The 16,248-nt window shown below is 32.1% G+C and overlaps 1 protein-coding gene across 1 annotated transcript; it reads left to right on the forward strand.

Moving 5' to 3' along the window:
- The first annotated feature begins 6,942 nt into the window (after positions 1-6,942).
- On the forward strand, positions 6,943-7,323 carry LOC141702380 (agamous-like MADS-box protein AGL61). Its single transcript, XM_074506076.1, has one exon. It carries the CDS (start codon positions 6,943-6,945, stop codon positions 7,321-7,323), a length of 381 nt encoding a protein of 126 aa, XP_074362177.1.
- Positions 7,324-16,248: the final 8,925 nt, after the last annotated feature.

Consider the following 16,248-nt stretch of genomic DNA (forward strand, 5'->3'; position numbering starts at 1 on the left):
AAATTGATCTGATCTCAATCCAATCCAACAAATTTAAATAATATGAATTTAATTAAATCCGATCCAAATTTGAACATCACACAAGGATAACTTACTCTGATTCACATTGTATATCTCCTAAAAGGCACTACGCTTCATTCAACAGAAATGGAATGAAATTTTATCATGTTTTCTAAAATTGCACCAAATTTCCATCATATTTTAGCCAATATTATTGTATGGTAATAATTCTATCCCCAAAAACTTCTGTATTCATGATTATATCTTCCTATAAAGAGGTGTTAGCATATTTTTCATCAATTGAACCTTCCTCCAACAAAAATTCTTTTAGGCCATATTATTAAATGAAAATATATTATTCCCATTATTTGATACATTGACGTCTTACGGATCGTAATATCTTAAAAATCTTATGCAAATCATGTTTTCTGGTAAGAAAATATATTTAAAGAAATTACAATACCGAATTTTGACACGTAAGTCACAGCAAAAATTTAGTCAAAACGGACACTGCTAAATTTAGCTTATACGTAGATATTGTCGAATTATTTTTTCATGTGAATTTTAAGGAAATTTTCACTAGATTAAGTTAAAATGAGAGTGGTGGTGACAACCGGCAGAATAACAAATTCGCTAGAATAAGTATTTAATAATAAAATTTATTGGCTTAATTTGAATTAAAAATGTGCAATAGCATTAATATTACTAATATCCATACATTAAGAATAAGATTTTTGTAACTCCCGAATCATTGATATTGTCACAGGTACAATATGTTTAATTTCCTTAAAACAGATTAGGAGGTTAAATTGTTGCCAGCTTTCAGTGTAAATGCAAGCCTCTTAAATAGCAAATGATTTTACACACAAATCAGAGCTTCAACATGCATAAACATTGCTCCATTGGCTTTTCTTTTGGTTTCTGTTCTTGATAGCTTGTTTAGAGATGGCAAAAAAGCCCAGCATTGGTCACCAAACGATCAAGATTGCGAAAATAGAGCGTAAGAATCACCTGCAAGTTACCTTCTCCAAACGTCGATCTGGCCGTTTAAGAAGGCGAGTGAGCTCCCTACACTTTGTGGAGTTGGGATTGCCGTTGTATTCCCAGCTTTTGGTATGAGGGAAAAGCTTAGTCCGAGATATGTTGGACCTTTTGAGGTTTTGGTATCGTAGAGAGTTGCATTGCCGCCACAACTATCTCATGTTATAATGTGTTTCATGTGTCTATTTTGAGGGGCTATAAATATCATCCATTACACGTAGTTTAGTATCCATTGAATAAGATTAGAAAAGATCTTTCTTGTGAGGAAGAAGCTTGAGAGGAGCGAATTTTGAGGAAGAACGCCATTCCGTTTGTGAAAATTTGTGGAAAAATCATCCGGAGAGAGAGGCTACTTGGGAATTAGAAGAATCTATTTGTGAGAAATATCCGTATTTATTCGATTCAGGTACGAGTTTTTAGTTTTTTTAATTCCGGGACGGAATCGTATTTAGGGGGGGTATATATGTAATATACGAGAATTTAATAATAAATAATAATAATAATAATAATAATATAAGATTTGAATTAAAATTAAAATAAGTGATTTTAATTTATTTGTTAAATAGCATAGAAATAAAAGTAATAGTAATTAGTTGTTATAATTCTAATTATAGTTAGAGGATACCTTGTGTAATATATATATATTATAATATATATATATATATAATATCAACACACGGTATTCTTAATTTACGCAAGCAAAGGAAAAGAGAAGAAAAATCCTAGAAGAGCAGGCGGATAAAGACTTAGAGGAAAACAGAGTCATCGAGCCTTGTAGTAGTTTTTTTGTTTGTTTTCATTGAATAAGGTAACTCTTTATTGACTGTTATTATAATTAGTCATATAGCTAAGCACTTCGCATGTGACCTTGTCAATTGTTGATAGAGCACACACAACACACAAATTTAGTAATAATTGTATGGCCATCCTTGTTTCTTTGTTGTCAAATCACGTCATTAGTGTCAACTAGGAACCATGTTGTATTTTATTATCATTCAGTTTTGGTATCCATAATAATGTTATTTATGTTATATTATTCAAGTGCGAATTATATTATTTATTTATACATATGTTTAATCCACAAGATCTGCTGCTTCAATTCTAATTTTTATGTTACTTTAAAATTATTAAGTTAGATTATGCATATGTGAGCTTTTATTTAATTGCGGTTGATTAGACTATGATAGTGTGGCAACTGGATGATTCAAGTTATTTAAATTATTTATATAAATAAAAATTTTGTGAGGATTTTCACTACCTCAATATACTTATTTATTAGTTATAATTTAAATTGATTTTATGTATGCCACTTACCATTAAAACAATTTAATTGGTGTACATGTACTTAGTCCAATTATACTAGTGAGTCCAATTATACTAGTGTCATAATTTATAATTAATTATTAATAATGGTGAACAATGGTAGTTAATTTGCAATCTAACTATTTTAAGTATATGTATTATTAAATTAGTAAGCAGTGTGGTAGTTAGGTGCATTCGTTTAAACAAATTGTATAATAGTAAATGTAATAATGACATGACATTTGGTCTCTTTAGTGTTAAATTCGAGGACATGTAATGTACTGGTTCGGAGTCGAATAGTTGTGTATTGATAAAAAATTATTTTTGAATAAATTAAGAAGCAACAAACATTAATTATAAATTTTAATTTTGTAATAATTTTGTAATTAGATCACGGGTCGGGGATTTAGCACATCATTTGCAGATTTTGATATTACTTTAGTTGCGATATTCGAGGTACGGATTATGTCCCTTTTTTATTCACCGTTACTCCTCTTGTCCATTATATTTATTTGATTCATTATGTTCTACTTTCTGTTCATTCCGTTAATATTTGCTTTGACCGTTTTAATTTTCGAAAATTATTTTAAAATTTGATTTTGAAAATTTAGATATCTCTGTATGCGGTTTTCAAAAATTATTTATGACACTCACCTACTTTGGAAATTTGTATCATTTTTCTCATGTGATTTTTAAATTTTGTGAGAATATTTTCATTTTGAACCCTTAGTGTGATTTAGGGTATACCGAGTTAACAGGAGTACTACAGCGATGTCATTGCGGTACCAGTGACATGACACTTCCGTGACACTGTCATTGGTCATGGCGTATCCTTCTGTTAGCTCTTGGGAGGAGTTTTTGGCCATTTTGATATTTGTTCAGGATATGTGGCTGCACCCAGAATTTGATTTATGGTGACGTTGTATATGTCGTACACGTTATCCATTCTGTTGCACATATTAGGTACCCTATGATGTGTGTATTTGTATCCGTTCTGATTTCGGTATGAAATATCATAACCCAAAATTATTATTTATTATAAGATGTGAAATATTTATTTCTGATTTTCTGTTTTATAAATTGTATTCCAAATCCGTACTGGGCGTTTGGTTCATGCCGTATTTTTTTCCGGTATGTGCATAGGGGAAATCTTGGACTGTGCTATGGAGAGCAACCCCATTTATTGATTAGAATTTTGGACTTTATCAATATCTAGACTTAATTATTTATTTATAGATTTCAATATTATATTTTTGGTTTAGATAGTTTGTAGATTTAATATTATTTTTGGAGATTTTATACTGTTTATTTATTGTTTAGAAATATATTAGTGCTCTGTTTGTAGGTTTTTGATAGGTAATACCTCCTTCTAATTTTTAAGAAGGGGTGTTACAAACTGGTAGTATTCAACTCCCATTATTCCAAAAACTGCTCTGCTCCTACCTTCCCATCTAGAGCTGCAAACGAACAGAACCGAGCCGAGTTCTGTCCGAGCCGAGCATAATTTTTTTTAAAATGAACCGAGCCGAGCTGAGTTTAAAAACCCAGCCGAAAAAAAATGTTTACGATCGGTTCGTTTATAAAGGAGCCGAGCCGGACATGAGTTTGCTCACGAATAACCGAGCCGAGCCGAACTCGAGCCGAGTCGAGTTGTTCACTAATAGTTCGCATATATTTTTAATCGGCCAAGCTTAAGGTATAATTTATAACTTTATAAGTTTTATGGAGATCAAATACTAATTTCATCTTACAATTATATACTCACACTCACACTCTACACTTATCAATTTTTTTCAGTAGTCGAGTTTTAAGAACAAAATAATTTTTATTTTAAATTAATGAGACATTCATAACATTAGAAATTATACATTACTTTTAAATTGTTGATGTCGATTGTCAAAAATTTAGTAATTTTTGATATTTTAGTTAAATAATTTTAGATTAGAAACGAGATATAAAATAAAATAAAGGAAGTAAGCCCATTTAAGTGGTTGAGAAATAAAATTATTAAAAATTATCTTATGTTTTTCTTAAAAATATTATAATTTATTTTAAGAACTCACTATTTTAATTTATTTGAAATTGTAATTTTGGTCGATTTTATCATAGACCCCTCTAATAAAAGTGTGAGGTGATATTTAGTGTTAAGTTTAATTAGTATTTATTGTTAAAATATATATTTTTGTTTGTTAAAGTAATCAAGCTCTAGTGATATGTATGAAATTAATAAATTATTTATTGTTAAAATATATATTGAATTTTTATTAAATTAATCATTATACTTTAAAATTAGTATTAAATTTTAATTAAAAAAACTTAAAATCTTTATAAAAGTGATTAGTAAATATTTATTACTCCCTCAGTCCCTTCCAATTGTTTACATTTCTGTGTAAGTGTCTGACACGCATTTTAAGGTGCATAAAAAGTATAGTTATGTAACTTATTTTTACAATTTTTTTTTTGAATAAAAGTTGAATGTTTTAATTTTTATTCAGAAAAATAAAATTGTAAAAAAAATTACAGAACTATACTTTATATGCACCTTGCGTGTCAGACACTCTCTAAAAAATGAAAATAATTGAAAGAGACGGAGGGAGTATATGTTATATTTAAAAAATTTATCTGAGCCGAGTTACCGAGTTCGAGCCAAGTCCGAGCTAAACGAGCCGAGTCCGAGCCGAATATTAAAAAACTCGGCTCGGCTCGTTTAATTATCTGAGCTTATTTTTTTGTTCGTGATCGGCTCGTTTAAGAAAACGAGTCTAGCCGAGTTCACTTAAACGAGCCGATCCCGAGTTTTGTTTACGGACGGCTCTGTTCATTTGCAGCTCTATTCCCCTCCAATCTTACAAGGATTCGATTCATTAAGAACTGGATATGGATTTTCACTCGTCGATAAAAACCACATCCGAACTACTACTAAACTTATACATTTATAAATTATTTATATATATAAATAAAATTTAACTATAATCAATTAATAAAATTAATTTATACGTATTGGTATTCTAATTTTATAAGTTATTTTATTGTATTTTCACATTAACTATTATTTCATCACATTAAAATTTCTTGTACACACCACATGTTATCATATTCAAATGAGTGAATCATGTATGTCACAAATTATTTTTATACATAATATTTTAGTTATTCACAATTCACAACATTTTTTTTATTTTAATTTTTGATATTGACATATATAATTAATTCATATATTTCTGAAATTACAATGTTTTACTTTTATGTATTTATTTTATAATTATTTTAAACTGAACTATTTTCACATATTTTCAAAAACAAATTATTTTCACAACACCTCTTACTTAAAATAGTTTCTTGTGCTTAAGTTTTTTTTTTATTATTGAACCATGTTAAATTAAAATTATTCATCTCAAAAAATTTAAATGGATCCGGTGGTCCGATCCGATAATCGAAGATCCTAATGAATTTGTTTATGAATTACGCTATTAAAAATCTGAAATTGATCCGATCTCAATCCAATCCAATAAATTTAAATGAATACGAATTTAATCAAATCCAATCCACATTTGAACACCAGCACAAGGATAACTTAGTCTGGTTCGCATTGTATGTCTCCTAAAAAGGCACTTATGCTTCAATTCGACGGAAATGGAATGAAATTTTATCATGTTTTACTAAAATTGCACCAAAATTTACATCATATTTTAGCCAATTTTATTGTATGGTAATAATTCTATTTTAAATGAAAAATAGATTATGCCCATTATTTGATACGTTGACGTCTTACGGATCGTAATATCTTAAAAATTTTATGCAAATCATGTTTTCCGGTAAGAAAAATATATTTAAAAGGAAATTACAATAGCGAATTTTGACACGTAATTAAGAGAAAAAAATTTAGTCAAAACGGACACTGCTAAATAACTTATACGTACATATGGTCAAATTATTTTTTCATGTGAATTTTAAGGTAATTTTCACTAGATTAAGTAAAATGAGAATGGTGGCTACAACTAGCAGAATAACAAATTCGCTACAAAAAGTATTTAATAACAAAATTTATTGGCTTAATTTGATTTAAAAATGTGCAATAACATGAATATTAGTAATATCCATACATTAAGAAATAAGATTTTTGTAACCCCCGAATCATTGATATTGTCACAGGAACAATATGTTTGATTCCCTTAACACAGATTAGGAGATTATAATTTTTGCCAGCTTTCAGTGTTAATTCCAAGCCTCTTATAAATACCAAATGATTTTACTCTACAAATCAGAGCTTCAACATACATAAACATTGCTCCATTTGCTTTTCTTTTGGTTTCTATTCTTGATAGCTTGTTTAGAGATGGCCAAAAAGTTCAGCATTGGCCGCCAAAAGATCAAGATTGCGAAAATAGAGCGTAAGAATCACCTGCAAGTTACCTTCTCAAAGCGTCGATCAGGCCTTTTTAAGAAGGCAAGTGAGCTCTGTACACTTTGTGGAGTTGAGATTGCCATTATAGTCTTTTCTCCAGCTGGAAAAGTGTTCTCCTTTGGACATCCTAATGTTGAAGGCATACTCCACCTTCAAACTCAAGCACTCTCCATCTCGTTGAAGCTCATAGTAGTATGACTGTTTGCGAGCTGAACTTCCATCTCACACAGATTTTCAATGAACTAGAGGGTGAGAGGAAGAGAGGAGAGGCACTTGATGACATGAGGCAAGCTAGCCAGAGCCAGTTTTGGTGGGAATCTCCAGTCGAAAAGATGGGATTTGATGAGCTTCAACAATTGAAGGAATGCATGGAAGGGTTGAAGAAAAATGTGAACAATCAAGCTAATAGCATCTTGATTGAGAATGCAAATTCTAATTTGCCACCTTTTGGTTTTAATGGACACAGGGCCTTTAATCAGTTTGAACCTAAGCCTAATCAGATTGATCCTGCTTCTCATGTCCCTGGTTACGGATATGGTAATGGTTATTTTGGTCTGAGCAACTTTGCTGCGTAATCTGAGCTTGTGTCTTGCTAGACAGTTCTGAGTCTCCATTTTGATTGATGCTGTGTGGCTTTGCCGGAAAAGAAAGTTCATTTTTCTATCTATTGGTTAAAGTTGTAACTTAAATTTGACAAACAGTTTGATCTGAAGTTTATTCTGAGGTTGTAATGGATATTGTTTTTTAAAAATGGTCAGCTGCATATGTCTAAATATTCTTTAAGCTTAAAATGTCAATTACTATTGAAAAGTTATCAAAAAAGAGAGCCCTGTGGCCATCATTCGTTTCAAATAGCCATCATCAACTAACATAAGCACTGAGAGTTGGATGAACGTGTAACTTATAATCTTGTTTTTCATATCAAAACAAATTATATTGGGAAAGAAAAATTACCAACTTTTTTTTGAAATATTAATAAAAAAGAAGAAGCAATTGATTAATCTATAAATTAGATTTGAAACATGAACTTTGACTTGCGACTCAAGGAACTGGATCTCCAAGCGAACGGGGTTTTGTCGTGCATTTGACAAACTCAGATTACAAATTTAAATAGGATATTAACATCTACCAACCCCCACTATATCTACCTTTACTATATATATTATTTTTTGTTCGTTTCGGATATAGCATGATTTTTTTTTGTAGTGTATAAAATTCACACATTAACACTCGAGATTCTGTAATGAGTGGATACTTCCACAAAAGCATAATCGATTTTCTGATTAAATACAGTACGCAATATTTTTCTATACTTTTCGCATTCAATTCTAGCCATTTCCACACCCTTTAATCGATCTAATCAACATATATACATATAACTCTCCCACCCCTTTTCATTAATAATGGATTATCCTTACTATTTTATTTTACTAAAAATGCAATGATCTTGTTTTGTTTCTCGGTTGAAAACATATGTCTTTAGTTACATAACATATTTTATCTTTACTGACTCAATTAAGATCCCTTTGGAACAAAAATCTTACCCTTTTTCTATGTTAGCCAAACAGCTAGCCAGATGGGACGAGATTAAAATTTTTAATATTAAAAAAATGTTTTATTTAAAATTACACAAAATATGACACGAAATTATGATATGAATGTACATAACATGAAACGAATTTTTAACTAGTCATATTTTGGTTTACTATTCATTTAAACTAAAGATAAAAGTTTCCTGATTTGAAAGTATATAAAACAAACGAATTGTCGGGTTTAACTAAACATATACGAATTGGGGGGTTTAAGGTAAAAAGGTCTGAGCTTTAGTGGCTCTGAGGTATAGAGCATGGGTGTGTATGTACAGTATATGCGAAGAGGGGTTTTGGATATGAAGGAATTTATCTGATTCTGAAATGAAGTAACGCTGCAAGGGGTTTTGGGCTGAGTAGGCAACCAAAATCGACCCAAATTTGTATTATAAATTTTTATGAATTGACTTGTCAGGACATATGTTCAAATTGAATTCGCAGACGCACATGAATGCATGCAAGATCTCATATTATTACGAGAAAAGTTATCTTTTGTAATAATTGTTTGGACCCCTAGTATTTATAAGATTGGATTTTTTAATAATATTTTGGACCCCTAATATTTTGTAGTAGAGGGTTGTTTGGTTGAAATAATAATTGTTTGTGCTTTTTTATTGTCTAATTTTGAAACAAATAATAATTTTGCCATAAATACAAATTATTACGGTACAATTACAGTCAACAATTTCATATACGACACAAATTTTTTTCGTATTTCGGTTTATCTTTTTCGTACACAAACACGTAATTGTAATTAAATAAATAAATTAAGAGGCGGTTTTGAATTTACCTTTGTTACACGACATGAACAAATATAAATTGACATAAATACATATTTAAAGAAATATTTTAAATTTATTTAAATATATTTTATAAATGTATATTATATTTATAATTATTATAAAAACAAAATAGAAAAAATTTCAAATTCAAAAATTTGACAACACTTATAACTTATTGACTTAAACTCAATTAATAAAAGTACTCCTAACAAAAAAATTATATTGAAAAAGAAAAATCATTATTTTGTGAAAATGTTAAAAACAAAAGAAGAAGCAATTGATTAATTTATAAATTAGATTTGAATGAGACCTTTGACGATTTTCGCTTGCGACTCAACTGGAGGAACCTAAACATGGAAGCGAACGAGGGCTTGTCGTTCATTTGACAAACACACCACACATATTTCAAGTAAAATGTGTCACATGCACATACGAGTAACGCAACTCATAGAATTTCCTTTTCACTTCCCATTCTGCTAGTAATAAAAAGATATGTGAGAACTCTTACCCATGTCTCCATATTTTTTTTAAATTATTTGCTGGAGTTGTTCGATTATAACTTGAGGCGCTACTTCAATGGCTCGATCTGAAAGACGACCGTCTCTACATGTTTTAGTACCATATCTTCCAAATCCAAGTTGTATACCGTCTTGTTTGCAACCTCTACTATATCCTCGTTTATGATATATATGTATATGTATATATATATATATATATAATATTTTGTTCATTTCGAATAGGGCGACCTTTTTTTAGTAAATGAAATCCATATACGGGGTCAGAGGATTTGATCATCACGATGAAACCTCAATCCAAGATAAATTGTTTAATCAATAAACAAATGTCAGCAGAAGATATTTAATATCTATGACCCCAAACTCATCCAAGATCTTTTAAGATTACAGTTCTAGAAACAAGAATTCCAAATTCAATAAATAAATTTTTCACTTTCTTTTAAAATAATTCTCAATTCAATACCAAACCCACTAGTATAACTTCGAAAATAAGTACACTAGTCCCAACTATAAAATAACATAATATATAATATAATATAATATAATTTAATATAATATAAACAACTTTACATAACAGAACTTACACTAGTCCGCAAACCCTAGACCAACCACCTTCCAAAAGCTTCTTCATTGCTTCCTCGAATTACACGGCTAAATATATATAATATTTTGTTCGTTTCGAGTCGGAAGACCTTTTTTAAGAAAATGAAATCCATACTTTGACAAATGAGATTTTGTAACAAGTAGACACTTCTACAGGAGCATAATCGATTTTATGGTTAAATACATTACGAGATATTTTTTTCGTACTTTTCATATTTAGTTCTAACTATTTTTTGCACCCTTTAATCGACCTGAACAATATTTACACATATAAGGATCCCCTCCGCCCTTTTTCATTACTAATGGAATATCATTCATTATTTTACTAAAATTGGAACGCAGTGATTTTGTTTTATTTCAAGGTTAAAAAACAAATATATTGAGTAACACGAGAAGTACTTTGTTGAACATGTTTTGTTTTTACGGACTCAATTAAGGTCCCTCGGGAACGAAATGCTGCCCTTTTTCTATGTTAGCCAAATAGTCTAGATGGGATGAGACTAAAAATTTAATCGAAATTATAATATTTAAATAATGTTTTGGTCAAAATTACATAAAATATGACACAAAATTACACGACATGCAGGTACATCTACACAAACGAATTCTTAACTAGTGATGGATTTAGTATTAATTTAAACTAAACACGAAAGTACAAGAAGACGTGAAAGAATATAAAATGAACAAATTGTCAGGTTTAAGTACAAATCATCATTCAACAAAATAAAAAATGAATTTACACTAGTACTAAAACATGAAAACTCCATTAAAAAAAATGATTTTGAACTGAAATTAAAAAATTAAAACTAGTTCAATTTAAATGTTTCAATTTCGATAAAATATTCTAACTAAATTGATTAAAACCGCACCTGTTAATAATATAAATAAATAAATATTATTCATATTTTATATAACTATTTGATATTGTATTTTTAGGAATAGGAGATATATGATTCTTGTTCCAATTTTATCCGAAAAATAAGCCGAATGCATTTTAGATAGGGTCGTAGAGAGGGAGGGAGGGAGGGAGGTTCTTGTTGTTTCCACTTTTTCTCAAAGTTATTCCTCACCAGTCCTCACACTAGCACTCTCGCATAATACTTGGTGCTTGGTACTTGATTGACATAAATTCAATCTATGTTCCACGTTCTTTCATAACAGCAAAAGCAATCCTCCTTTCTTTTTATCTTTCAAAGCTTGTCTATGCACGGTTTTATCATCGTAAAATCGAAAATGAGTGTTTAACATGCGGAGGATTGTCATCAAAATTTGAGTAGAATCATAGTATTTCTTAACTTCTTTGGGCACAACCTGTTGTAGAAACATTGCTAGTTTCTTGGCAAAGGTATATGATAATGTTATTGAATATAATGCAAATGCAACTTGTTCTCTGAAAAACGATACTGTCACTTTATTTGCATAGGTACATATAGGAAGATTAAAGCTGATCAACGATATGTGCACCAAGGAATTATCATCATAAATATTTAGTTTAATAGCGTGATTAGTAAATTAACGACATAAGATCAGTTAAACTTGTAGTATTCAACTCCCCTTCTTCCAAAAACAGCTCTGCTCCCTTCTTCCCATCAAATCTTATAGGGATTCGATTCATTAAGAAGTGGATGTGGATTTTCACTCGTCCATAAAAACCAGATCCTAACTACCAAACTTATACATTTATAAATTATTAATATATATAAATAAAATTTAACTATAATCATTTAAACTTATAAGGATTCGATTCATTAAGAAGTGAATGTAAAAGTGTTCATGGATGACTTCTCAGTCTTTGGCGATTCATTTGATGAGTGCTTGCAAAATCTTAGACACGTTCTCAAGAGGTGTGTTGAGACCAATCTGGTTCTCAATTGGGAGAAATGTCACTTTATGGTGCGACAGGGCATTATTCTTGGGCACAAGGTTTCTAGTTAGGGTCTTGAGGTGGATAAGGCCAAGGTGGGGGTCATTGAGAATCTTCCTCCACCTATTTCTGTTAAGGGAATTCGTAGTTTTCTTGGTCATTCGAGGTTCTACAAGCGTTTCATCAAAGACTTCTCTAAGATTTCGAAGCCATTGTGCAGGTTTTTAGAGAAAGACGTCCCTTTCAGGTTTGATGACGAGTGCCTCGCAGCTTTCGAGATATTGAAGAAGAGTTTAATCACGGCACCAGTCATAACTGCACCTGATTGGAATGAACCTTTTGAGATGATGTGCGATGCAAGTGACTATGCAGTTGGAGCAGTTCTTGGACAGAGGAAGAACAACATATTTCATGTGGTCTACTATGCTAGTAAGTACCTAAATGGTGCCCAACTGAATTATACTTCTATGGAGAAAGAGCTTTTGGCTATTATCTATGGTTTTGAGAAATTTCGATCTTATTTACTTAGGACTAAGGTGACAGTTTTCATTGATCACGCTGTAATTCGATATCTCGTCTCAAAGAAGGACTTGAAGCCTAGATTGATTAGATGGGTTCTTTTGCTTCAAGAACTTGAACTAGAGATCAAGGACAGAGAAGGAACTGAAAATCTAGTCGCTGATCATCTCTCGCATTTAGAAAATCCTAATGCTACTTCATTGGAGAAGACATTGATAAATGAGTCTTTTCTCGACGAGCAGCTGTTTGGAGTGCAAGAAGAAGAACCGTGGTTTATAGACATTGTGAACTACCTTGTGAGTAATATCATGCCTCCTGACTTATCTTACGCTCAAAGGAAGAAGTTTCTACATGAAGTAAAGTAGTATGTGTGGGATGAGCCATTTATTTTTTGACAAAGTGCTGACCAAACCATCAGGAGATGTATTCCCTCCATCGAAATGGGGGGATCTTGCGAGATTGCCACTTAACAGCTTATGGAGGACATTATGGAGGAGAAAAGACAGCAGCTCGTGTTCTTCAAGCAGGTTTCCTTTGGCCGACATTATTTAAAGATGCTCATCAGTTCGTTTTGAAATATGATCGATGTCAACAGGTGGGTAATATGTCTAAAAGGGATGAGATGCCTCTTAATGTGCTTCTCGAGGTTGAAGTCTTTGATGTTTGGGGAATTGACTTCATGGGGCCATTTGTCTCATCTTGTAACAATCAGTATATCTTGTTGGCGGTTGATTACGTGTCGAAATGGGTTGAAGTTAAGGTGTTGTCAAAGAATGATACGAAAGTGGTGCTTAATTTTCTTCATAAGAAGATATTCACAAGGTTTGGAACTCCAAGAGTCATAACCAGTGATGAGGGGTCGCATTTTTGCAATCACAAGTTCACTGCTATGATGAAAAGGTATAATGTGAATCATCGCATTGCTACAGCTAATCATCCTCATACGATGACCTTTCAGGTAGTGATGAGGAAAAGCTTTTGAAGATTCTGAGAAAGTTTAAATCGGCAATTGGCTGGACTATAGCAGTTATCAAGGGAATCAGCCCTTCTTATTGCATGCATAAAATTCTGCTAGAGGAAGGTAGCAAGCCTATGGTCGAGCAGCAAAGAAGACTTAATCCGATCATGAAGGAGGTAGTGAAGAAGAAATTCTTAAGTGGCTAGATGCAGGGATCATCTACCCTATTTTTGACAGTTCATGGGTAACCCTGGTTCAATGTGTGCCAAAGAAAGGTGGAATTACTGTGGTAGCAAATGAGAAGAATGAGCTTATTCCTACTAGAATAGTCACGAGATAGAGAGTTTGCATGGACTATACAAAGCTGAACAAAGCCACTGGGAAGGATCACTTCCCTTTGCCTTTTATTGATCAGATGCTCAATAGGTTGGCTGGTCATGAGTATTGTTGTCTTCTGGATGGTTATTCGGGTTTTAATCAAATTTGTATAGCTCCAGAAGATCAGGAGAAAACTACCTTCACTTGTCCATTTGGTACTTTCGCCTTCAGATGAGTTTCTTTTGGTCTGTGTGATGCGCCAGCCACATTTTAGAGATGTATGATAGTCATCTTTTATGACATAATTGGCCAGAATGTGGAAGTGTTCATGGACGACTTCTCAGTCTTTGGCGATTCATTTGATGAGTGCTTGCAAAATCTTGGACACGTTCTCAAGTGGTGTGTTGAGACCAATCTGTTTCTCAATTGGGAGAAATGTCACTTTATGATGCGACATGACATTATTCTTGGGCACAAGGTTTCTAGTAAGGGTCTTGAGGTGGATAAGGCCAAGGTGGGGGTCATTGAGAATCTTCCTCCACCTATTTCTGTTAAGGGAATTCGTAGTTTTCTTGGTCATGCGAGGTTCTACAGGCGTTTCATCAAAGACTTCTCTAAGATTTCGAAGCCATTATGCAGTTTTCTAGAGAAAGACGTCCCTTTCAGGTTTGATGACGAGTGCCTCGCAGCTTTCGAGACATTGAAGAAGAGTTTAATCACGACACTAGTCATAACTGCACCTGATTGGAATGAACCTTTAGAGATGATGTGCGATGCAAGTGACTATGCAGTTGGAGCAGTTCTTGGGCAGAGGAAGAACAACATATTTCATGTGGTTTACTATGCTAGTAAGACCCTAAATAGTGCCCAACTGAATTATACTACTACGGAGAAAGAGTTTTTGGCTATTGTCTATGGTTTTGAGAAATTTCGATCTTATTTACTTGGGACTAAGGTGACAGTTTTCACTGATCACACTGTAATTTGATATCTCGTCTCAAAGAATGACTCGAAGCCTAGATTGATAAGATGGGTTCTTTTGCTTCAAGAACTTGAACTAGAGATCAAGGACAGAGAAGGAACTGAAAATAAAGTCGCTGATCATCTCTCGCGTTTAGAAAATCCTAATGCTACTTCATTGGAGAAGACATTGATAAATGAGTCTTTTCCCGACGAGCAGCTATTTGGAGTGCAAAAAGAAGAACCGTGATTTGCAGACATTGTGAACTACCTTGTGAGTAATATCATGCCTCCTGACTTATCTTACGTTCAAAGGAAGAAGTTTCTACATGAAGTAAAGTGGTATGTGTGGGATGAGCCATTTATTTTTCGACAAGGAGCTGACCAAATCATCAGGAGATGTATTCCCTACAGTGAAACGGGGGGATCTTGCGAGATTGCCACTTAACAGCTTATGGAGGACATTATGGAGGAGAAAAGACAGCAGCTCGTGTTCTTCAAGCAGGTTTCCTTTGGCCGACATTATTAAAAGATGCTCATCAGTTTGTTTTGAAATGTGATCGATGTCAACGGGTGGGTAATATGTCTAAAAGGGATGAGATGCCTCTTAATGTGCTTCTCGAGGTTGAAGTCTTCGAATAGGGCGACCTTTTTTAAGAAAATGAAATCCATACTTTGACAAATGAGATTTTGTAACAAGTAGACACTTCTGTAGGAGCATAATCGATTTTATGGTTAAATACATTACGAGATATTTTTTCATACTTTTCATATTTAGTTCAAACTATTTTTTGCACCCTTTAATCGACCTGAACAACATTTACACATATAAGGATCCCCTCCACCCTTTTTCATTACTAATGGAATATCATTCATTATTTTACTAAAATTCGAACGCAGTGATTTTGTTTTATTTCAAGGTTAAAAACAAATATATTGAGTAACACGAGAAGTACTTTGTTGAACAGGTTTTATTTTTACGGACTCAATTAAGGTCCCTCGGGAACGGAATGCTGCCCTTTTTCTATGTTAGCCAAATAGTCTAGATGGGATGAGACTAAAAATTTAATCGAAATTATAATATTTAAATAATGTTTTGGTCAAAATTACATAAAATATGACATAAAATAACACGACATGCGGGTACATGTACACAAACGAATTCTTAACTAGTGATGGATTTAGTATTCATTTAAACTAAACACGAAAGTACAAGAAGACGTGAAAGAATATAAAATGAATAAATTGTCAGGTTTAAGTACAAATCATCGTTCAACAAAATAAAAAATGAATTGACACTAGTACTAAAACATGAAAACTCCATTCAAATAAAAATGATTTTGAACTGAAATTAAAAAATTAAAAATATTTCAATTTAAATGTTTCAATTTC

Source organism: Apium graveolens, unplaced genomic scaffold (genome assembly GCF_009905375.1).
Source record: "Apium graveolens cultivar Ventura unplaced genomic scaffold, ASM990537v1 ctg4977, whole genome shotgun sequence".
Classification (NCBI taxonomy): domain Eukaryota; kingdom Viridiplantae; phylum Streptophyta; class Magnoliopsida; order Apiales; family Apiaceae; genus Apium; species Apium graveolens.

Coding starts and splice junctions, on each gene's coding strand:
- LOC141702380 (XM_074506076.1), top strand. CDS start 6,943: ATGACTGTTTGCGAGCTGAACTTCCATCTCACACAGATTTTCAATGAA.